At 39.6% G+C, this 24,798-nt stretch overlaps 2 protein-coding genes across 2 annotated transcripts in view; one reads left to right on the top strand and one right to left on the bottom strand.

The window, feature by feature from the left end:
- The first annotated feature begins 1,217 nt into the window (after positions 1 to 1,217).
- Positions 1,218 to 23,420, top strand: TXNDC5 (thioredoxin domain containing 5 (endoplasmic reticulum)). Its single transcript, XM_014940879.1, has 9 exons — positions 1,218 to 1,367; positions 4,144 to 4,249; positions 5,581 to 5,677; positions 7,962 to 8,077; positions 10,323 to 10,409; positions 14,566 to 14,706; positions 17,639 to 17,721; positions 20,915 to 21,044; positions 21,682 to 23,420. The coding sequence occupies exons 1-9, from the start codon at positions 1,279 to 1,281 to the stop codon at positions 21,802 to 21,804; spliced, it is 972 nt and encodes a 323-aa protein (XP_014796365.1). The 5' UTR covers positions 1,218 to 1,278; the 3' UTR covers positions 21,805 to 23,420.
- The window catches only part of BMP6 (bone morphogenetic protein 6), a gene marked incomplete at its 5' end in the record, with an annotated part of 94,355 nt that continues 92,838 nt past the window's right edge, over positions 23,282 to 24,798 (bottom strand). The window contains one exon of the mRNA XM_014940881.1: positions 23,282 to 24,729. Coding sequence (XP_014796367.1) covers positions 24,580 to 24,729 — 150 coding nt within the window. The remainder of the gene's footprint in view (positions 24,730 to 24,798) is intronic.

Raw genomic sequence — 24,798 nt, 5'->3', positions numbered from 1 at the left:
TCTACGGAGGGACTTCAGTCTGCAGTCTGAAGTTAAATATTTATGGAATATTTAATTTTAATAATAACACATTGTATCCCTTTGCCATAACAGTTCAGAGGTCATATTCCAGCACATAGCAGGAGTATGTGTTAACCCACTGCGACTGACTATTAACAGGACCTTATTAAAGTCAGAAGATGTTCTTTAACATAAAGTAAATCTCAAGTTAATTTTTTTTTCCTTAATCATATCAGGATACCTGGAAAGGTGTGAATCCTTGCAGCCTTTCTGCAAGTAGACTTAAAACAGTTATATAAATGAAACTGTTTTAAATTGCAGCAACTTTCTCCAAAGTCCTAATTGTGTTTTAATTGTTACTTACAACGTACACTGTCTAAGTCATGCCAAGGGCAACACAGCTTTCATACCGTCAGGCTGAGAATGTTTTCTGTTAATCCAATTATGTATTTTTAGATGCCTTGCAGGGTTGGCAAAGGCAGCTATTAAGGAGAAATAAAAATCCATCCCTTAAAATTTTTCATCGTTGTTACAGCAATAAGGTATTGCTGTAATGACTGGAACAACTGAAAAAACAATGAAAAGAGTAATAACTATTTTCTGCTTCTGGTGAGCTGATGTATGAGGCCAGTTTTCTGTGTACATGCAGATAGAATTAGTTGATAATGTGCTGCTGGGGCAAATCGTGGCAAGGGAGGACTTTGAGAACCCTGTTCAGAAATCAGTCCTGATGTGTTTTATGACTCAGAAGTTACAACTCCTGTGATGCACACGAGCACAAATGACCTTATGAAGAGGCTAGAAACCACTATCTTCTTACCTTCTGCTAAAATATACAGTATTTCGAAACGTTAGAGCAGGAAGAAAGCTAGACAGCCTCACAGGATTTTTCTAGAAAGCTGGGGGACTGAGTACTTTTCTTAATAGCCTCACTTAGTTCTGGGGGTATTCAGTAGGCTTTGTCATGTAAAAAGATAGTAGAAAGAAGTTCTCATCTCTTGACAATTTGTACATGAGGTGTGTTTGCAGCATCCTACAATACTTAATGGTATTCACTGTTGCTTAGTGTATCAGTGTTGGAGTATGGAAGCTTTCTGACTTAACTATTTGTAAATTTATCAAAATCTCTGACCATCCTGTGTATGTCTTTTCCGTAGATTCATTCCCCTCTAAACATGAGCAGCTATTAAGCAGATATCTTGTTCCTTCTGTCACAGGTGTGGACATTGTCAGCGTCTCCAGCCAACTTGGAATGACTTGGGAGATAAATACAACAACATGGAAGACCCACAGGTCTATGTTGTTAAAGTGGATTGTACTACAGACACTCCACTGTGCTCTGAATTTGGCGTACGAGGATACCCTACGTAAGTATAAAAGGATGTCTGTTCCCATTAATTTTTTTTTAGTTTTCCACAATCCTCTGCCAATTGGTTGAAGCTAACTTCTAAGCTATATTTTTTGGTGGGTTTCTTTGTAGTCCTTTGGACCTCATGCATTCATTTTAGGCCTTTTTGTCACGTTGCCAAGTATCATGTGATACATACTACTGTTACTCTTTTATTAATTTTTTCTTTTAAAAGAAACTATTTCATGTCTTGGATGTTTGAATGAAGCCCAAAATTGTCTGTTTCTTTTCTTTGAGAGTACCTCTTTCTCAAGCAACAGTACATTGTACAGCTGTGATATGCATGATAGAGCTGCTCTCTGGTAACAGTACTTTTAAAAATAATGTGTCACGGTTCATCACTGTATTGCACCCACTCATAATTAATGCATAGGTGATCTCTTAAATTTTTGAGTGAACTTGTTGCTCGTAGAAAGATAAATTAATAGTATCACTTAGCATAGCAGTGGTGGTCTTGTACAGACTTTTTCTAGGTAATTTTGCTTATATTGGTCTAGGAGAAATTAATCTTGAGTTTAATAACCTTAAACTTGTGCTGTTACAAAGGATGTATCCCTTGCTACCTCAGCGTTGGTAGGCAGAACATGATCTAGAGTATCAATTGAGAGGTCAGACTGGAGAGTGCTTTTGGGTTAGATAAGTGTGCTCGCTTTTTAGATGCCAAAAGGGAGCAAAGGGATTTTTTTTCACTTGTGTCTTCCTTAAAGCCCTTTGCAAAAGCATATGGGTTTTTTTCAACTGCTTTACTAGTTACTCATCTTAGTGGGGATAAGTGGAGAATGTAATAATCTGTAGCCCTTCCACAGCCTGTATTTTTCAGTTTCCTTCCCTTTGCTAGCTTTGTCTAGTGTTACTGCTGACCCCAGCAGCAGCCTGAACTTGACATATGCTCCTGGCTGCACCCACTTGGACACAGATGAGTGTGACTGAGTAGAAGTTGAGAGTTATAAATAGCAAAGTCCTTGTTGAAATAGGAATTGTCCTTAAGGGCAGTTTGTGGCTAAGTTCCACTAGAAAAACCAAGAAACAATGACTATTGCAACTCTATTTTAATATCCCCAAAAGTGAGCATTTGTCATCTTTGTGTATTTGAATAGATTATATTGTGGTGGTGTTCCTTGTAAAATAGAGAGAATGACAGGGAATTTGAATAAGGGGAAAAAAAAAAATGAATGAATGTGTAATTGCTTCCCACTCCCCCCTTTAAGGTCATTGTATATCTAGGAATAGTTAGTACTTGCTTTAATCTACTTGAGAAATATAAATGATAAGGCGTTCTGCTAGTTATAGAAATATAGAGATGAAGGGGAATTAATTATATCAGTTTTCTTCCTGTCATTTTTTTTCCAGAGTCGGTTTTTAACTGGCCTGTTTTTAAAAACCTAGAGCAAGGGAAATTTCACAGCTTCCTCAGGCACAGAGGGATTGTCGCAAGTCCAGGATGTGCTGGTGCCTGCACTGCTTTTCCAAACACCCATCAAAGGAAGGGCTGCATCCCCTTTCCATCCCTCTGAGAGTTAAACTGGCTGAGCAGGTCCCTGCGCTCTGCAGTACAGTTGTCACAGGATTATTTGGTGCTGCAAAATACTCTCTCAGTTGAACTAGAGAAAACTTACCCTCGTTTGAAGAAAATAAAGCAGCAGCTGGGTGTTTAAGCGGATACCTTTTTTTTTCTGTTACTTTTCAGAATTATTGCCATGAGGTTTTGTTTCATTTTTATTGTTTCCTTCTTATTATGAGTTGCTTCCCCCTCCCCCTGCCAAAATTTTGACTTTCTGTCGTCACAAGGAATGTTCAAGAATACCTTAAATAGAAAAGACAGTGGGAGCTCTTATCTCTTTTGAATGTATTTGCATTATGCGGTTTTTCAACACTTTCATGTGTTCTTTTTTTCCAACTGTGGAACAAGAAGAGAGAGAGAAACATTTCAAGAGAAAGAAAAAGCAGTACTAAATGACAACTTGGCAAGGGGAACTGAGGGCCAGGTGACAGTAGTAACTGAAACTATGATTTGCTTTAAAAAATAAGATTAGGTCAGAAGTCAGTATTGCCCCTTTACCGAATATATTTCCAATTTTAACTTAAATGTGTACCACTAGAGACTTTAGGTAATTTATGGGAAAGTTTTGATAACAATTATGAAATGTCATAATTGTGAACTCTTGAAGCCTTACAAGCAGTTGCTTATCTCCTTGTCCTATTGACTTGTTTCAGCATGTTTTTTATCAGTTTAATACCATGTGAAAAGTCCTACATTCCAAGAGCAGTCAGGGAACAAAATGTGAGAAAGAAATTGCTGGGAAAATTAGCATTGGCTATTTTTCCTTTGGTGATGGAGAGAGGTGAACAAAACAAAATCGATACTTTTTGACAAACTGAAATAGGATTAATAGGTATAATGAGTGATTGACCTTAGAACTGAACGCTGCAATGTTTTATTTGCTCTTGCTTATTGATGGAAGTGATATTGGGCTATGTTGATTTTTAACGTGGTGTTTCTTTTTGCTATTTAAAAACTCTTCTTTAAAAGCTTACATGGGAATGGAAAAGGCTCCTAAGTTCTAGCCATGACTCTTTAAGTTGAGGGAGATGCCTCATGCTGATGTTAATAATCAAGAGAGCTGTTACTGCAGCCCGAGTTGCATTGCTGTGGATTACAAAGCATGTTGGCTTTCCAAGAATGTTTCCTGTGTCAAAATTTTTGCCTCACTCTTTTCTACGTTTTGATCCTTTAGCCTAAAGCTGCTTAAACCGGGACAAGAACCTCTGAAATACCAAGGCCCTAGGGACTTCCAAGCTCTGGAAAACTGGATGTTGGAGAAACTAAATGAGGAACCATCTGTAAGTGAAAAGGAAATGAGGAAATATTCCCTTCTGCAGACTTGCTTAGCTATCATTTCTATAAGTTAGGTTTCATTTTCCGTGAGGAAGTAGACTCTTGAGAGGAAAAGACAGGTGGCAATAACAATATGGAACAGCTTCCACATAAGTCAGAATAGTAATTAAAACTGTCATCCGGTGACCTGCCCTTTGTTTCCTGTATTTAAAACTACAGTACATAATGCAGTTTTTAACGTTTAGCGTTTTGACATTTCTAGATACAATTACAGAATCACAGAATGATGGGGTTTAGAATTCTTAGTGTCAATTCAGTTGACACCTGTAGGCCATATGTTGCTGGAATAAGAAAAGCAATTTAGCTATAATACATTATAAATTGCATTTGTGTTGGGCTTAATTATCTCTTAAAACATGGATGCCATCTTTAGCTCAGTTATTATCTGATAATGTTGTAGCCTAAGGAAAGAGTTTAAAATAATTGGTTAGTTAAGGCAGTACCATCACAAGGAAAACCCTTGAGTTTAGGTGTAGCACTTACATACAGTAGCCAACCCAACCCTTGCCTAAAATTAAATTTGTGATTGCTGCTTCTAATCAAGATAAAGCTTTAGTGGTTGCTGAACCACAGGTAGAACGTGATTATATTTAAATAAACGTGGTGTTTTTTAATAATTAAACATTAAATGCTGAACTATTTTAAGAAATTTACTTTGAGGTTCTTAAAAAAAAATAAATATCTTTCCAGCTCTGAGCCTAGTTTCTAGAAAGTAGTGACTTGCTTTTGGTGAACTGGCAATGGGTTTGCTGCAAGTTATACCTATAAGGTATTTGCTCTTTTCCAATTATTGCTGCCTTCATGGAGCCATTAGGTTCCTCTTTCCGGCACTAGGGGAGCAGAAAATAGCTTTTTCACTAGCTATTTTTAAGTAATGCAAAGACCACTGAAACTGGTGCGAAGGCAGATGTGGCTGATGTGTGATGCTGTAGAGGAACTGTTGTGTAATCTAAGTCTCTTAGTACATGGTGATGTGATGGATGCCATGGCATGACTGCGCTCTGTGACTACACTACAGTACGGCCAAAGACTCTGTTATTCCAAAGACAGTGATAGTTCTTTTCTGTGTGGTAGTCTTTTTCACATTTTGCTTTCAAGTAGTTGTTTGTTAGGAAACATTAGATACCTAAATCAAGCTAAATAAGAACACTGCTTTAGGAATTTAAAATGGCAGAGTATACAGGTTTTACGATAGCACCACGCCATGGTGTGATGCAATCCAATTTTATGTAATTACTGTACAAGACAAGTAAAAGTTAATTTTTCTCATGAATAGGATTCAGAATCTGATGTGGAACCGCCAAAAGCCCCTGAACCTAAGCAAGGAATGTATGAACTCTCAGCAAACAATTTCAAGGTGCACATAGCAGAAGGTAACTATTTTTTCATAAGCAGGAGATGCTTTCTTACGAAGACATCAGTAGTGGGAAGTCTGCAGTAGAAATGTTAGTTTTCAAGGTACCCCTTCCCACCTCTATTTTCCAGTAATACCTAGTGAAAAAAAGGATGAAACTACAGACTGTGTGAAAATGCAGTAGTTTAATTACATACTGCACACCATAAGAAAATTTCAGAGCACCACTCCTCTTAAAGGCAGTAAAACTGGGGCCCCTAATCACATGGAATAAGCTGGTGGGGCTTGCTCGACTAAATTGTCTCCCTGAGTTCCTTGCTCAGTCGCAGCCTTGTCACTCACTTTCTGGTTTTGCAAGTCCCTTTTCCTCTTTCCCTAGATGCTGGCTTGTTCTTACACCCAGGCTGCTGTTCTGGGTAATCCACCTGCTCCTCCCTACTGCCCCCATCCCACTCTGGTCTGGCCCTTTATTTGATATTGTTTAGCTTCCTTCCTCCAGAATTTAATGTGGGCAAAACACTTCACCTGTTTGGCCATTTAAAAAAAATATTTTGTCTCAAAGCTTTAGAATTAATGGGAGGAGTGATACCTGACATGGTAGAGTTTTTAGACTTTGAGGAATGAGGAATATCTCACAATACAAACTTTGGGCTGCCTTAATAACAGATGATCCTACCATTGTAGCATCCTTTCTTAAAAACAAAGGCCAGATTACATCAACTGTCTGTGTCTATGTGGTACCATCAGTGAGGCAAATGCAAGAGCTTCTTAAAGTAACCGTTAACTCATTAGAAATATTTTCAAGTGTAAAAGATTTTTTTTCTGCAGCTAACTTAAAATTTCCCAGCCTGTGTGGCTTAACACAGAAATACATCAAAATTCTTCGTGGATTCTCTAAGACATCAGGGAGATGCTAAGCACGAAACAACTTTACAGTTTGAGAAGATAGTTAAGTTTAATGTATATGTAAATGTTTTAATATTTTTATTTTGTATCAACTGGCATTCCTAGGGGACGTTCTCATGGTCATACCCGATGGTTGAGCTGTTGTCCTCTCAATTCAGTTACAAGGAGTTCAGTGCTTAAATTTAGGAGGTTTAGCAGTTGCAGCTGGAAGGCTGAGATTTGTTCTTAAAAAGTCTCCCTTTACCTTTTTGGTGCTCTAAGGCAAAAAGAATTTTATTTTTTTTTTCTGGCGGGGAGGAGAGTATATCAGAGCACATGGTGTAGAATAGCTTATTTTGACTAGTGTTCCTATTTACTCATGAGAAGTTTCAGTTTGCAGTTTACTTGACCAAAGCAAAGCGTGTCCATCAGTTTGAAAGTCTTCCATGTGCAGACCAGGCGAGTTAGAGTACACTGCTGCTGCAGTTTGCAGTTTCTAGTTATTTTGTGACATATTTCCTCTGACCTCCTTTTGTGAACAAGCCCTCAAACTAGAAATGAATTCTAGTAATACCAGCCCCAAAGCAGTCTTCAAAGGATTATGAATAATTCTCTTTAAAAGAGCTTTTCTCCAGTTGCTAGCATTTCCTTTAAATTAATTTGATTTTTTTCCCTTGTTTTAATTAAGTTCATTTTTATTTCATATTAACAGAGCATTGCCTTGATGTGTGCAAAAGTGTGTGGCATCTTGAATTAATAATAATCTTAATTGATGGAAATTACATATTCTGGTACTGCAATTAAGATTATACTTTTTAAACTAAATATTAGTAGGAGATAGTACAGAGACTCTCTATAAAACACTGCAAAAATCTACTAAAGGCAGCGATTTCTGAACAGTTGACATGAAAATACAAAGAGTGGGGCTAAAAAAGAGTGGAAAGCTGAATAAAAATATTTAGGTAGTTCATGGGCTTAATGCAGTGATGCTTCCTGAGAAATGTTTGAGTTGAAGTCTAATACTTACTCTCATTTATGCTGTTATAAATACACGCTCCTTGGTGGTTCTTTCTACTCTGTAATATGGCGATTGACATGGTAGAATTAGAAATTGTAGCAAACAGTTAGGTTAAAAATATCAGGTTTAATATCTTACTTGTTGGCTTGCAGTTGTAAAGCTGTTTGGATTTTCAGGGAAATTGGCAAGACTGTGGGACTGCATACAGTATTAAAAACCTAATTGCTGAAGTATTCTGTCCTGGCCTTTTATTCACAGTGTTTCCTATCTTTAACTCAGGAAATACCATTGTAAATTTGCAGTCTGAGATTAGTACCTAGTCTTTAATTGCAGCCAAATTCATTCCAAATGAATTAAATATTTTTTCTTTTTTTTCTTTTCTTTTTCTTTGACTTAAAAGGTAATCACTTTATCAAATTCTTTGCTCCTTGGTGTGGTCATTGCAAGGCTTTGGCTCCAACCTGGGAACAGCTGGCTCAAGCCTTTGAGCAGTCAGAAACTGTCAAGATTGGCAAGGTAGGTGCTCTTAGCCTGAAAAATGTGTTTTGTGTGAATGAATGTTTCAGCCAAGTGTCATGCTTTTTGTGCTGTGATTTGCAAATAACAATTGTTTTGTTTGTCAGCTCTTAAATCCCTTTATAGTAATAGTTTCTATTTTAATTTTCAGATGGTTATTTTTTCTCCCACAGCCAGAGTTGACAGGACTCCCTCATTTTAAGCAAGGACTTGTTAGAAACGCAGCTAGCTCCCTGTGTTTCAAGAGAGAGCTGGAAATGAGTCTAATACTTCAGATGCAGGGAATAATATTTTGAGATTTGTTTTTGATTATGCTTCCCCTTTGTCAGAACTTGATAGGCTCCAGAATTTATTTTAAGTGGGAAAGTGACTTCTAATTTGCTCTTTCCAGCAAGGGATTCCTTAGCAAGCTTTAGACATACAGGGCTCCTCCTGATTAACTATTTCTTGGTTGTTTTTTTTTTTTTTTTTTTTTTTTTTCCCCCTTATTAACTATTTTTTGGTTTTTTTTTTTTTTTTTTTTTTTGTTCCTCTTGACCCCCATAGAACTTTATAAAGGTTTCAGGGGGTCTTCCACCTTAAAAACTGATATCTTGTCCTGCTTTACTATTTCCCTTAGGGTTGATAACCAGGTTCTGTGGTGTATTTACCATGGGAGCTTGTTACTTGTACATGGAGTGACTTCCTTGCAGAGGTATGGAGGTGGTCTGGCAATTGCACTTATTGGCTTTATTTGCTGACCCATACCTAAGTCCAGGTGGCTCATGATGTGAATCCCAAAGGTGAAAAACTGACTGGACTCAACTTCCATGTGCTTTAGCTTTCAGAGTGGTTCTGCTGGTCTGAAAGACTGCGTAACAGTTAGCCGTGTTGTCTGTCCTGCAGAGGGACAAAACCCCAGCTGCTCTGCCCTGCCCCTGTCCTCACTGCACTCTCAGCTTTTACTAGGCATGATGAGTTGTTGTTTTTTTTTTTTAAATTATTTTTAATGCTTTTGAATGAAAATCTGCTAGTTCAGGTACGCTGTAGATGTACAGAACAGGTCAGCATAGTGGAACTTTAGAGAGGACATATATCCACCGTGTCTCAAAATTATATAATTAGATTCCCCCTGAGAATAAAATATTAGAGGCTATTGCTCCTTTGATGCTGTCTGTACCAAATGTTGCATCTGCTGATTGACTTTTTGAGAACCTCGCTTGCTGTCTGATAAAATCTTTGTTTAGCTTGAGTATCTTCTTGAAGCTACCGTTTGCTGGTGCCTAGAGAAAAGTAAATTGAAAAATAAAAATTTCTGAAATTTGTTTTATTCAGCTGTCTGTTGTGTTTGTAGTTACTATTGTTGATAGTTGCTATTTGTCTTGATGCCTAGTCAATTTTGTTTAACTGTATACCTTTTGAAACTATTTGTAACATGTCTTGGCTAAGATTGTAAGTCTGTAAGTAAACAGGAAACAACTGTTTCTAAGAAGGTTGAACCATGACTTTCATGTAATCCAGGGGAATAGTGTTTTAACAGCAATGATACCTACTGGCAGGATGCTGTTTAATCTTTAGAATTGATCTTCATTGATCTGGTGCAAAGTGTTTCTAATGTAAAATTCAAAACCCAAGTGCTGTGTCAAGCAAAGGCTGCAAAGCTTAAGTTAGGTGTGGTTTGGTTTTTTTCTCCTTCAATAAAAAGATCATAAACTAATACATTTACAGATTGGTTTACAACATATTAGAATTGAATGTTGCTATGCACTTAGAACTTCTCTTGGAGTAAAGTGAACCTGCTAGCTGTTGACATGTCTTCTGAAGTCTTTAAAGAGTGATGCAGTGATTAAAAAAATTAAAGAGCCAATATATCTTCACTTTAAAGCTCCCTCACATTAGCATTTTGTGTCTTACTGTCCATACAGTGATTTTATTCACTAAGAATACCAAGTACTTTTTAATTGAAATATTTAATTATGTCTCCATTGTTTGTTGTAACTGCTGCTACTACCTTCTATCCTTCCTCCCTGATCCCTCCTAAAAAAAAATGAAAAGTCAAACACCCAGCCTCCCAGTTATACAATCAAACCACTGTTTGGAAGGCAGACATTATCATTCTTAAGACAGTAGTTGGTACCAAGTTTTGCCAAGCCATGTATTGCTTGTTCCTGTGTTTTTCTGAGATTTTAAACATACGAGAGGCTATGATGCTTGTTATGTGTTTATTTTATGCACTGAATGGTTTATATTTTTTTTCAAAATGTAGGTTGACTGTACCCAACATTACGAAGTCTGCTCTGAAAACCAAGTTCGTGGCTATCCCACACTCCTCTGGTTTAGGAACGGTGAAAAGGTGAGTCTGCAAGCTCAGTAAAAGATAATACTGGTTTTTTTCTGGATAACACTTGGACTATGCTTGTATCCCAGGGGAAAAAGATTCACCACAGATAAAATTTTTTGCTCTTTGTGCTCTGTAAATACCTGGTGTGATGTTCATAAATCCATAAGCAGTATCTCCAATTATGCTACTGGGTGAGAAAATTCTAAGGTTACTTTATCTTAATACCTTACCTTCTATGGAACACAAAAACATGAACGAAATGAAAATAATAATAAAAAAGTATGTAATTTCACAATGTGTATCAGAAGGTTCTCATCTGTAGGTGGTGCCCATCTGCTGAGTGATGTCTCGGTGATGAAAGTTTTCCTTCTTATAAAACTGAACACTTCATATGACACTGAGTGAGAGTCCTGTGGGCCCATATTTCCTTGTAGCAATTCAAAGAATTATAGTTTTCTGAAGTTATGAAGAAGTAAAATATTTATAAATACCGTGTATATGAACAGTAGCAAATAAAAATTATAAATAGTAGTGTTACTTATCATATGTTTCACACTTTCAAGATAAATTAAATGTATTAAATGGATATTAAAAATAGGTCTGCAAATAGAGAACCCAGGATTCCTTTCAGCTTTTACCCACTCAGTTTTGGGGCAGGGGAGGGAGAGAGGTTGCCCCATCCATCTTGCATTCCTTTTAGAACATCTACATTATCAGAGATTTAAGTTTTGCTACTCAGTTCTGTTTAGTAGCTGTCACTTTGGGCAGTTTTCTGGCAATTCAAATAAAAAGTGACCATAAGTACATACCAGTGTATGTGAGGCTTGATATCAGACACTTCAGAGAATTTAAATTAAGCAGCACCTGGATTTTTGAATCCCAACCCAATTCACACAAGAAATACATGGCCTTGCTCCTGCTCAAGCAGCAGTGTCTGGCACATCAGAAGCAGAATTGGAAGCCGAGGGAGTGCTCAAGTCAAACATGGTGACATGTCCAAGGTTAGAGGTGTTTTCAGTTAATTAAACTTTTGTCTCTATATGGTGTGAGTCAAAAGAATAGGAAGTGTTCTGCTGTTTCTGCAGAATAGCTTCCACCTGCTTTAGTTTTATTTTTCAGATAGCTACAGATGGCAAGTTACCTTGCCAGAAACATACTGTCTTGATCTAGAAAAGTTAGCTGTGTTTTTTCTCAACAAGCCAGATCAATTATTATTTTTTTTTTGTATTTTTTTTTTTGACCCTTTGTAATTATTGAAGTTTGAGTTGCTTGGAGTTATTTGACTCAAGAGTGTGGTGAAAGAAAAAGTCAGATCACTGCTGTTGTATTTGGTAAAGCTGAATCCCAGCCATTAGTCTGAACAATGTATTTCTGTTGACATCAAACTGGCCTTTCTCCATTGGCAGTGTGGTATTCCCTGGTGGCGTACTGCCACCAGAATCGCATGTTCCTTTGTGGGCTGATACAATATATTTAAAAAAAACACAAAACATTCCCAACAACTTTCCAATAATCTGATCCAGAAATTCCTGGAAACCTCTCTGGCTTGCTATTATACTGTTCAGTAAGCGGGGGAAGGAGAAGGAGAACGAGAACTGCTTCTTCCATCCAGCCTTGTTGTCCGTAATACCATCATCCTCTTTGTCATAACTGAAGTCTGGCATCATGCCATCCCTCTTGGTTAGATGCACCACAAATTCTGGGAGGAACAAACAGGCACTGCCCCTGCCCTGCTGAAATGGTTACAAACAAGCAGGTCAGGCTCCTTGCATCATCTTGGATTAATTGCTTTGTGATGTAGATCCAGTATGGGGAAAGTGGCTGTAGTTACAATTAACATTATCAATGACAAAAGAAGGACAACGTGTAGAAAGAGTTCCAAAGATACAGGAAATAGTTGAAGAGGTGTCTGTTCTTCCTTCCAATGTATGGAAGATTGTATGCTGTTTCTTGAAGAATATTCCTCATCTGTGAGAGGAGATCCTTCTTGTAGCCCACACCTCATGGGACCGAAATGCAAGAATTCTATCCAAAATGGCTATGTAGTATCTTGAACTGATGACCTCTCTTCTGAACAGACAAATTAGTACTAATTTTCAATCGTGCAAGAGCCAGCTTGGAGATGGCCAACAGTAGATTTGAGACTAGAAACCTGTCAGAGATACTCTGATTTCTTGTACTCTTGAGTTGTGAAAGTACCTGAGATATGGGGAAGCATCTAAGGCAAAGTGTGTCTCTTTGAAGATCTAGCTGGTTGAGGGCTTTATGTGCAGGTTCAAAAATGTGACTTCATTTTGGTGAGAGTGGTGCTGTTGCTGGAAGTGCTTGCCCCATAGCAGGCAACTGTTGTCATAGAGTCGTAGAATGGTTTGGGTTGGAAGGGACCCTAAAGATCATCTAGTTCCAACCCCAATGATGTGGGCAGGGACACTTGCCATTAGACCAGGTTACTCAAAGCCCCATCCAGCCTGGCCTTGAACGCTTCCAGGGATGGGGCATCCACAACTTCTCTGGGCAACCTGTTCATGTCTCATCACCCTCACAGTAAAGAATTTCTTCCTAATGTCTAATCTAAATCTTCCCTCTTTCAGTTTAAAACTGCTACCCTTGTCCTATCGCTCTACTCCCTGATAAAAAGTCCTTCCCCATCTCTCCTGTAGACCCCTTTTAGGTATTGGAAGGCTCTCTCTTCTCTTCTCCAGGCTGAACAACCCCAACTCTCTCAGCCTGTCCTCATAGGAGAGGTGCTCCAGCCCTCTGATCGTCTTCATGGCCCTCTGCTGGACTCATTCCAACAGGTCCATGGTCCTTCCTGTGCTGAGGACTCCAGAGCTAGACACAGTACTCCAGGTGGGGTCTCACAAGAGCAGAGTAGAGGGGCAGAATCACCTCCCTGGACCTGCTGGCCACACTTCTTTTGATGCAGCCCAACACCCCCCAGTCCTTCTCCTCAGGGCTGCTCTCAATCCAGTCTCTGCCCAATCTATATTTATGCAGAGCTGCTCTCAATCCAGTCTCTGCCCAACCTGTATTTGTGCCTGGGATTGCTGAGACCCAGGTGCCAGACCTTGTACTTGGCTTGGTTGAACTTCATAAGGTTCACACGGGCCAGCTTCTCAAGACCTTGTACTTGGCTTGGTTGAACTTCATAAGGTTCACACGGGCCAACTTCTCAAGCCTATCCAGGTGTTGACCTCACCACACAGCTTGGTGTCATTGGCAAATGTGCTGAGGGTGCATTCAATCCCACTGGCAATATCTCCAACAAAGGTGTTGAGCAGCACTGGTCCCAGTACTGACCCCTGAGGAATGCCACTTATCACTGGTTTCCGCTTAGACATTGAGCTGTTGACTGCAACCCTTTGAGTGCAGCCATCTACCCGGTTACTGTGACTGCAACCCTTTGAGTGCAGCCATCTACGCAGTTACTGATCCACTGAGTGGTCCACCCGTCAAATCCAGGTCTCTCCAGTTTAGAGACCAGGATGTCAGGCAGGACAGTGTCCCGTGCTCCCAGGTGAACCCAGAGAGCATTGTCTTACTGTTCGGGTTTTCTGAGGCTGTGTGACAAGTGTGTGGGCCAGAGGAGCGACTGTGTGGTCAGGTGACGTGCAGGTCAAGCCTTTCAGCCCTGTCAAAGCACTGGCCAGAGTTCTCATGGCAACAGGGACCACCACCAAACAGCGATGGGTAGTTTATTGTTCCTTGAAGTAGCTTTAGGTTCAAAAAACTAGAACCTTGAAAATGCTGACTGGAGTGAGAGATGAAGGTCAAAGTGGAAAAGCTTCTAAAATTTGCTTCTACGCTTCTAAAATACCTTTCATTTCAAGGAAATTATTATTCCTGTTTGGTACAGAAGAATCTATGGCAAATACTGTAGACATGGGAGTGAATGGAATGCCATGGAGAGGTTTAAAGACTAGATAATCATATTTATTATGAATATGCTTACACTTGGCAGTCTTATGTTTTTCTGGTAATCATTTATTTGCTAATTATTTATTTGCTAGATTAACTGCATACAAACTACGACTAGATAATCATATTTATTATGAATATGCTTACACTTGGCAGTCTTATGTTTTTCTGGTAATCATTTATTTGCTAATTATTTATTTGCTAGATTAACTGCATATACACACTCATACAAACTATTTGATAATTGTAGGGTGACCAGTACAAAGGAAAGAGGGACTTTGATTCCTTAAAGGAATATGTGGATTCCCAACTACAGAGCTCTGGGAAAGAGCCACCAGCAGATAAACCCACCGAAGCTCCACAGCCCCCCGCAGAACCCCCCCGTGTTGAGGTGAGTGCTCCTGCCCTCTGCCGCGGTGTTGAAAGTGTTTGAACTGTTTCACCAGCTGCTCTGAGTCCTCCCTGTGTGTCTCTCTCTCTCTGATAGCTGGACAATTTCTAGGTGTAAACTGTACCAAATACTTTCCTGGTTATTTTTTTAGGAATTAATGAGGGGAATCAGGCCATAAATCCCAGTGATGCTTTTACTAACCTGATGAATTGGAGAAGGAAAAAAATATCTGACTCCTTTTTTTTAATGGTTGGAATAAGTTGTTTACACATAGAGTGGCATAAATGTGATCTTTTTTGGTCTGCGGAATTGCTGGCACCTCAGTGTGTGTGACAGTGTATGTCACTGCTGTGGAGATGAACATTTCTTGTAAGATTGTCGTGTGACCCCAGGAGGATGGCACACGCTGCTAAGCCCCTACAAAAAGGCAGGGTCCCTTTCTTACAGACTGGCTGCAGAAACAACAAACAGCAAAGATTACAAATACTGATCTAACTGTGTCCTGTGACAAGAGAAGTCCTCGGGTTTGGAGGCTCATTCTGATCCTGGTCCTAGGAGCCACAGGGGTTATGAATGTTGCCAAGGAATTGGCAGGAATAGCTTTTTCACCTTTGCGTAGTTGTACTTCACGTAATCTAGTTTTCTGTCTTTTTTAATCACTTTGGTATTAGGGATTGTTTTCAAGCATGCTTTTTCATGAAATGTGGAAAACATACTTCTGCCTAGGAAATGAGGAGCGGTGATCTACCCTCCCTTGTGATGTAGAATGAACTTACGTAATTAAAAAGCATCGGTATTATTAATATAAATACAGTTTATATGGAGCTTCTCACAGGAGAGTATTGCCTTTCCCAGTTGACTTTTCCAACAGCATTACTCATCTTGCATGAAGTGACTTGCCAAACATTATAGACAACAAAGCTTTGCAATTTTCGTACCCCTTTAGACTTTATTTTTTTTTAAAACTGACCTCATTTGGAAGATCCTAACAAGCTGGTGTTAGTACAGTGCAGAAATTAATTAGTTGTCTTTCTATTTTTATAGAAATAACACAGACCACATGTGATGCAAATTCCCACGTATGCCCTCATGCAGCAGCTCCCATACAAACAGGCAGGGATTGTGGGGGAATTTTCTTGCCGAATAATAGCAGACACAGTGTAGGGCTCAACTTGTCTCTGTAACTTTACATCGCAGCTTTGTACGTCACCGTTTCTTGGTCGCTCATCTTTGCACACCTTTGTTCTGGTTCTGTTCTCATGAATTTTGAAACCAGGGACTAACTAGCCCACGTGGCCAGCGAACACTGACTGCCTTTTCCATCAGCAGCCCCCAGCTGGTACAACAGGCAGTAAAAGCACTAAGTTCCCACTCCAAATTTGCGCCCCGGTGTTGAGCCCCTCCGTGGATTCCCCCGTGTCTGATGTGGGCCAAGTACTTGCCAGCCCTTTCACAAAAGCTTTACTTTTATGTCTGTGAGACTTCTCTCCTGCCAGACGTTGGATCATTTTTGAGTAACTTTAGCAGATGGATTAAGGTAGAGTAACCACCAGATGCTGAGATTATGTGATTGCATAAGATGTCTTTTCTTAAGAAACAAGCTAAAGTTGAGCTATTGATACTAAATTTATGTTTGTGGTTCTATAGTTCGCATTGCTATTCTGATAGTAATCTATAGATTTTTAAAATTAGTTTTACTGTGTGGATCGTGGGGAAGTTATTTCTGGGGTTTTCAGATTTGGTATCTTAGATGGCAAATGATGTTTGGAACATCTGTTTTAGATAGCCATTTAGGAAATTCAGAATAGAAGAATACGTGTTTACTGCTCGTTTTTTCTTCATTTAATTATTCACAATTATTTAATAATTAGAAAGTATAATTTATAATTTCTAAGTAATTCTTCAGAAGTAATAGCACTTCAACTTAATGAAATAAATGCATGAAGTAGCAGTTATTTACAGAAATGTTTAAAGGTACTGGATAATTTTTAATTGCAAGTTTCTGCTTGGCTTCTCTTCATAAGACACTGCATTTAAAGTAGAATTGGTAATGCTGTCAATTGCACTCTTGTTCTTTTCATTTAAATTTGAAGCTTTTATAGGCATGAGATTTTATTTTATTTTTTTTTAAGGTTGTCACACAAAAAATGAAGTTTGTTACGCTTCATATGAGACTGTGTGTAGGCAATGTGCTATCCTCCCACGCCGTTGCTTCTGATGTTATCAGGAGTAAAAATTCTTCCTGGTGTCCGTTCGTGTGTAGCGTGGTGATGTCCCCCTGACAGGCAAATGCATGTTTCTGGTAACAGATTTTTCTGCGTATGTAACGCGTGGATGTAGCAGAGGGAGAACAGCTGTCAGGACACCACTGGTGTGCCTGGAATACCTCATTAAACTCTCAGATGGCCATTACGTGCCTTAAGCCAGCTCCTCTCAGGGCTGTTCCTCGAAACGTTTGCATGACACTGGATTACACTGTATTACAATGAAGGTCTTTTTTTTTTTTTTTTTTTTCCCCGAACAACTGAAAACTTGGATACAGCAAATCCCCTGAAAGTAAGGATGTTTTGTTTCTCCAATAATGGATGAGATTAAGCATGAAATACGCATTTCTCTACATCTCTGTAGGGGAGGAAAGCAGCTGAGGGGTAAAAGCGAGGTGTGCTGCTGCTACTTTTGTTTATATTATCAATAACATTATCTTTTCCAGTTTGAGTTTCCCTTTCAGGTAGCTAAAAGCTCATTTGCCTGATGTTATATATATACAAAAAGCTTTGTCTCTTTTTTTTTTTTTTTTTTTTTAATAGGGTGCAGTGCTCTTGCTGCAGTTGGTACTTATTTCCAAAAAGAGCATGTTACTCAAGGTTACTCAGTAGTATGTAAAGTACTCAACTTTAACACCTTTTTTTTTTTTTTTTTTTTTTTTGAACAGGCTGCAGTGCTCTCTCTCTCTGAAAAAGACTTCGATGCAACCATTGCTAGGGGGATCACCTTCATTAAATTCTATGCTCCATGGTAAGAAGTTCACACCTGTGGCTGTTCAGGATTATTGCTGGGCTGAGCTGTGGGTGCATTAGTTGCTGGTGGTCTTTCAGCTGTGTGTGGGACTGTATGTGTTGTCTGGATCTAAAACGTGAATTAACTGAACGAAGAATGTGTGTGTTGGCAAGAGTTACAGCAAAAACGCTCGATCTGTGTTAGCTTTCTTGGGATGCCTGTCTGTGGAAAGGCTGACAGAGAAACGTAGCTGTGTCAGCCTCCAGGTAGCACCAGGGAACAAGGAGAGTGAAGCTTTCTTTGCAGGTTTGGCATGCTCCTGCCCCGTGATTAGGGTAAGGTGAGGGGCATCTATCACTAGTGTTGAGAAAAGAAAACATGCTGGCCTTGGGTCCTCTCATGCCACAACCAGCCTCTCTTGGAAGCTTCATTTGAGCACCTGGGAGTTGGTACAGACTGTAGAACTATGGATAATTAGCTCTTACTCTTCAAATAACTGACAAAAAAGTAATTTGCACAAGTGACAGTGTTGACATGTTCTTAACAGTATATTCCATATAATATGTTCTTACCGTGACCCAAGGTAGAAATGTCCAGTGCAGATGGTGTAGGTGTAGACACCCAATGGAAAGCACAGGAAAAAAAAGTTATGTCCTGTCTGGCATCTGCCACTGCTGGCATATCCAGCAGAGCCTGGGACCTCAGCTGGGGTGAGACCTCAGTATTTCAAACTCACAGAACAAATATTTTCCCCAACTTCCTACTGTTCCCTTTCTGAGATATAAAGAAAGTTTGAGATTCCTCTCTCTGGTTTATAGATTTCATCTTAGTTGTGCCTGGATTGAATTTAATGAAACTTGCGTGCCATCTTTCTTCATCCATTGCCCAGTCTCTTAGCCAAAAGAAGGAAGCTTAGTGTAGGGGTAAGCTGTACTTCACTGTGTGAAAGATAGCACATCTCTGATTTCATCACCAGCCATCCCATTAATGCAGTATATAAAATATAAAAAGATTTTTTGTTTGTGGTGATCAAAGGTCACCACTACAAAGCAACAAAAGCAAATGCAACCCGTGTTTAAATGTGCTCAGGAGCATCAAACTATTGCACTTAACTTTGTTAGTGAGCGTGAACGTGTTTCTTAGTGTAGGCAAGACGTACCAGAGAAAGTTTCATTTTAGGCAATCTCAGTGATGCAGTCTCTTCCAGTGTTGTCACCCTTTTTTACCACAGTGTGGTTTGCTGCTTGAGAGCCGCTTCGATGCTCTCTTACATTTGAAAGATCTGCTTTAGGATGTGGGCAAGTATCTGCCATCGCTGTGTTAAGAAATACCCTGCCCATACACACACAAATACCTTCACATTCACTGCTCCACTTCGCTCCCTTCATCCTCTCTGTGCACTCTGAGGGACTGAGATTGACTCTGCCTGTGCTGCTACTACAGCACCAGCACAACTGGCTGGTAAATTCAGTTTACACCTTGCACCTTCTAGTCTGATTGATGAACCTAGGCCTTGGTAGTAGTTCCTTATCTGAGAAACTTTTTCTGGGAAAGTTTGAGATCAAGATATGCTCCCTTTTTAATTAACTTTTCTTAATAATACTGCACTTCAACCATCTCCTCATCTCATGAGGGTCTCATGGGGTGCTGCTGGATCCCACAGGTAGGATCAGTGCTGGATGGAGGCTGAGGAATGGTGGGTCAGGATGCAGAGAGCCAAGTTCTTCAACAAGTGTGCGCTCCCTGGCTGCGACGCTCAGAAAGCCACCGTTGAGGAACATACTTCCTATATTTATGTAGCTGGTATCCTAGCTTTAGCTCTGCAAGTCAGGCTTATGTATACAGTTGTAGTGCTCTGCATATAAATGACCTTTTTCTTTTCCAAGCGGATTAGCTTATGTAGAGCTCAGCAAATGCTATTATATTGCTTGCTACTTCTGTCTTTCAGTTAGTTTTGGATAAATATTAATGTTAACTTGCATAGTAAGCATAAAATCATCCTGTTCTAGTAGTTTTTGTGCACGGTCAGAAATGCTTTTATACTGTTACTGTATATTAACAAGGTGGTTTAACTATACACTGGCTTGTATTAAGAAAACTTCTGCAGAGACATCTCTCAATATTTTTGTAAATGTCCTGATCCAGCCTTGAGGCAATTATGGGACTGTTTTAAAAACCCAATTAAGGTGCAGCTGCGTTAGAATAGAATGAGCAATGCAGTTTTAAAGTCTAAAGTGCTTTGGGAATTCTTCTTGAAGGCATAAGAAGTTCAAGTTATGAACTTGGCTTTGCCAAGTTCAAAATATAAACAAAACTAATACTTTACTACAGTTCCTGCCATTTTACAGTATCGTTTTCTCTCTTGACACTAGTGTTTCACTGTGTGTACTCTGTGTACCGCATTCTCAAGTTACTGGAGAGACATATGGGAATACAATAGAAACAGACTTTTTGGTGTTATTGATGATATAACTGGAATGATTATTTAATACAAATCAGAATAGGCCCTGATCATTATTTTTTTTCCATCTGCTAAGTGAAGCTTATTGACTACTAAACAATTCCATTGCGGATCTAACTGAAAGTGGTAGTGGTTAAACTTCAAAAAGTTCCTTCGGTGAAAAAGTGCATTAAACTACTGGGGTGTCTCATAAAAACAGAATCTGTGTTGACAAATGCCTCTATTAAAATTGAGTTTCCAGCACTGGGTGATGCTGTATTCAGCAAGAAAACAGTTACGAACTGGAAGAAATTTAATAGTGAAATTAAAATCTCATTTAAATAATTAAACTTGGGCGATGTAGCTTTAGTGTACCTTGTGTGTGCTACCTGGAAACCTAATTTGTACTATAGACATTCTGTGCCTCACTTAAAACATTTTTGTTTCTAAGCAATCTTTTTTTTTTTCATTTAAACATTCTTTGCGCTCATCTTTATTTGGCTTCATATTCCTCTGTAGGGTAAAACGTTAATGCACTGACATCCAGAGTATCATTCCAGATGAGACTAACGTAGGCCAGAAACCACTTCAGTGCTTAACTTACATAAAAATCACTCGTTTTCTTAGCTCATTTACTGACATAATAGTGCAAGGGAGCTGGAGGGCCAAATCATTAGGGGGTAGGAAAGGCAGCTAGTTAAACTTAGAGCAGCAAGACAGTAGAGATAAACTGGTATATCTGCTAAACAAATCTCTCTCTTTTGTTTCTAGGTGTGGTCACTGTAAGAACTTGGCTCCAACTTGGGAGAACCTTGCCAAAGAGCAATTTCCAGGTTTGACTGATGTCAAAATAGCAGAAGTAGACTGCACTGTGGAACGTAGCGTCTGCAACAGATTTTCTGTAAGTGTGAAAGATCTGAGATGAACAGGACAGTGTTGTGTACCAAATGTTGGAGGCTCCAGCGTGCAGCTGAGCTGGCTGCTGCATTGCGGGAGCCTGGTGACAGCGCAGCTGTGTTCTCCATTAGCCAAAAAAAAAAAAAAAAAAGAGGTAGTTCAAAGCAGCACCTGGTGACACTGTTTCTTTCCTGGACTGTTTGTTCAGACTTGGCCATTCTCATTATTGGATAAAATTGAAGAAGTCCCTAATTTAAGAAGCCTCCCTCTGTGAAAGCCCCAAAACAGTCTTGTGGTAGCTGATGCAAGTTATGTTCCTAGAGGGAAAAAAGATAGGTATGTTTTGGTGCTGGTAGGCAGACAACCAAAGGCAGTGCTGGAGTTGCCATTCCCACCTGCTGATGGAGGAACCTAGAGGAACATGTATTATCCCAGTCTCTTACAAATGTTCAGAAATTGCAGGTTGGCTTTGGAAGGTTCTAGTGCAGTGTTTGGGTTTGTTTTTTTTTAAATTAAAATGGTTTACTGTTTTAGAGGGCTTTGGTGGCTTTTCAGAGGCAGGTAAATACAAGCAAAGGATACCCACGAGTTTTGACATTAGTAACAAGTTTTTCTTCTGTGTGTGTGTGTGTCTTTTGAAGGTACGAGGTTATCCTACACTTCTGCTTTTCCGAGGTGGAAAGAAAGTGAGTGAGCACAATGGAACGAGAGACCTTGAGTCACTGCACAGCTTTGTCCTGCGTCAGGCAAGGGATGAATTGTAATAAAAGTCTGGATGCTCCGTCCCTGGCTGGCTTTGTACAGTAGCTGAGGGATTTCAATCATTGCTAATTTTCAAATAGCGTATTTGGGGGTGTGGGTGGGGATTGGGGCATTTTTTTGTTTGTTTGTTTTTAGGAAATTGAATGTACTAAACATTGGTATCTTCCCTTGGTGTGTGTGTTAAAAGCTCGCTACCCTGTGTGCGAAGGAAAACTAACAAGTAGTTACTGTGCAAACTGAGAGTATTTTCAGCATTGGTGGCATTACTGCATTTCTGCGTTTCCACAATGAAGTGTAAATGGTTTCCTTTGAGACTAAAATACATTAAGAAAACCAACTTAAGGGCACCAGTAGAGTATTTTTGTCTTCAGGTTAGATTTGCTTAAAGTGCAATCCTTGCAAACTGCCTACCATTACTAGAAAGGTAAAAGCTTACAGCTGTGTTGAGTCACTTTTGCCTCTACAACTGTACTTGAAACCCTATTTGGCTTAATATAGCTGTTGGTTAAGAAATGGAAAGTCACAGGAGGTTGAAAACACACACACCTTTGGAAGATACCAAGCCACCGTGAGCTGGTTGTTTCCTGTTAATCCTCTCAGCGTGGGAGGTCTAGCCATAATTCAAGTGATGGTACTGTAACACGTGCCTGAACATTATTGATGCCATAGTGTACGTGTGTCAGGTGGATTTTCACGGGCTGCTTCCGTCCAGCTCCAGGGAGTAACTGCTCTACTTCTATAGAGCCCAAGTGAACAGGCGCGATTATACCTGCTCCGTTAATATTAAATGATCAGTTAGACTTAAGAGCTGATGACATGCATTTCCTACCCTCCCCTGAATCCAGACTTTGTGCTGACCTGCTCCTTACTCAGAGTGCTTAGAGAATAACAAGTAGTACAATGCTTAATTTTTTTTTTTCCCCTCAGCTGTTCTACGGTAGTGTGAAATAGTTCCCCACTCTTCTTGAGCCTTAACCTTTTTCCAAGCTGTAAGTGTTGATAAGTTTGAATGCCAGGACCATGCGCTCTGTGGTGCCATGGATTATAATACGGATCTATTCTTTGGTGCATAAAGTGTTCCACGTTAGACATAACTGAAAGCCAAAGAATTTACACTCCAGAGACTGTCAGGATACAAAGACAACAGCAAACCAAGGACTGAACTCTGCCATCTCGTGTGCACAGAAACTCATGGAATGAGAATGGCTACAGGCTAATTTGAGTAATCTGTCAAGATGCTGATTTTTGTCCATCATATGGAGTAGGTTGTTGTTTGTGTGGTTTGTTTTGTTTTGTTTTTTTTTTAAAAAGACAAAACAGCAACGAACTTTTAAATCAGTGAATTTCTCCTGGTACTTCACTTCACTGTCTAGCAAGAGCTTTTGATTCTGTTCAATCTAGAAATATGTAAGGGTGAAAAAGCCACAGTGAAAGCTAAGTGTTGTACTGGCAGATGTATTAGATCAATGTATATACTTCTGCCTTAAAGGAAGCCTTTATTACCATGTTTTTAACAACTTTCTAGTGAAGCACAATCTCATGAGTTTCTTGTATAAAATCAAAGTGGTACAATTGTTTACACTGAGATTTTTCTAAATAAAAACTTTTTAAAAAAGCAGTCTTTCTATAAATGATACAGCACAATGAATATACAGTGACAAGTGCAATAAATTATAGCTTGTATTTACAAGAAGCCTTTTAAATGCAAGAATGAGAGGTAAGTGCATTTAATACAAGTTTAATATTGACCAAAACAATTTGCTATTTAGCTTCTGTTAGACAAACTGTGGCTACACTGGGAATGTATCCTTTATACCAGTTTGTTAGTTGCGTGAGTCGAAGGGGAAAGGTTGGCCAAAGACTTGCATATGTTGTTGACATTCTGTCTTCCTGTAAATAAATGGTCCAGCTAGAGAATGAATGGCCCCTAAACTTTTACGTCTTGGATTGCAGCTGTAGAAGCAGCCCAAATTCCTTCCTGGGTAGATGAGGCAGCTCCGCGTGGGGAGTGGAAGGAAGTTGCATAAGAACAAGTGTATAAAGTTCTATTGCTCTGTCAGATAGTGAACAGGAAAGACCAGCCAGGGTCTGAGCTCACGCTCCTCTTTCTAACACAGGGTTGGGCCGAGCCAGCTGAGGCCTGCAGGACCAGACTTAAACTGTGCTTGCAGAATAAGAGACCTGAAGACTTGCTTTGGCACAATTTAAGATACTTACTGTCATGACAGATTTCAGGCAGAGACTAACAGTTTAGGTGGAGTAACTGGGCCTTCTAGACAAAAGGCAATTCCAAACCTTAGGAATTTTTATTTCTTTGTACAAGATGTATGCTTGAAGTCTGAAATACTAACACCACTTCCTTTAGTTTCCCTGTGTCTCCCTTCATCTTCCCCGTGCCCCTACAAAGAAAACCCCACTTGTTTTGGGTGCCCCGTTGGTAAACCTGTAGCACACATCCAAGCAACTGCTAGGCCAAGCCGCTGTGTGAGATTAAGACCATCCCAGCTAAATAAAGTGTGTGTGGACATATTGCTGCAGAGCTGAGCAGCCACTGGGGCATAGGGTCAGTCTGTGACAGGTCAAGTCCAGGGGTTTTTCTTGCACCCCAGCATGTGCTCCCCACACCCCTTCCTCCCTCCCACAAGGCACATACGTGGTGTTCTGGAAGGTGGTTCATCAATTATCCTTATTTCTCCAAGGTCAGGTAGTTCATGAAAGCGTGGAAGGTAGTCTGGAAGTTCATGGTAGCATCACAGAGTCTGTGTGAAGACTGTTTGTCAGTGACAGCCACAAGCTCTTACTACCATATTCCTGTATTTCTTCAAGATTACGTTAGAATTATCATCGAAATAAAGAACAGATATGGCATTTAGTTTGGTAGGTGCACAGCATGGTTTGGGAACGTAATCAGGATTCATAAGATGAACCTGTTGCCAAAAAAGAAAACAGAACTGAGACAATGGTATCTCGTTTACAAACTCACCTCTTTCCTTGGC

The sequence above is a fragment of the Calidris pugnax genome, unplaced genomic scaffold, assembly GCF_001431845.1.
Source record: "Calidris pugnax isolate Ruff unplaced genomic scaffold, ASM143184v1 scaffold8, whole genome shotgun sequence".
Lineage (NCBI taxonomy): Eukaryota > Metazoa > Chordata > Aves > Charadriiformes > Scolopacidae > Calidris > Calidris pugnax.
Note: the sequence above shows the minus strand (reverse complement) of the source record. Positions and strands in the feature narration are given on the sequence as shown.

What these genes read in the sequence shown, in the direction of transcription:
- TXNDC5 (XM_014940879.1), top strand. Translation starts at nt 1,279, where the DNA reads ATGGAAGACCCACAGGTCTATGTTGTTAAAGTGGATTGTACTACAGAC. An exon ending in GGTTTAGGAACGGTGAAAAG is followed by an intron (nt 10,410 to 14,565) that starts GTGAGTCTGCAA and finishes TGATAATTGTAG; the next exon opens with GGTGACCAGTACAAAGGAAA. An exon ending in ATTAAATTCTATGCTCCATG is followed by an intron (nt 17,722 to 20,914) that starts GTAAGAAGTTCA and finishes TTTTGTTTCTAG; the next exon opens with GTGTGGTCACTGTAAGAACT.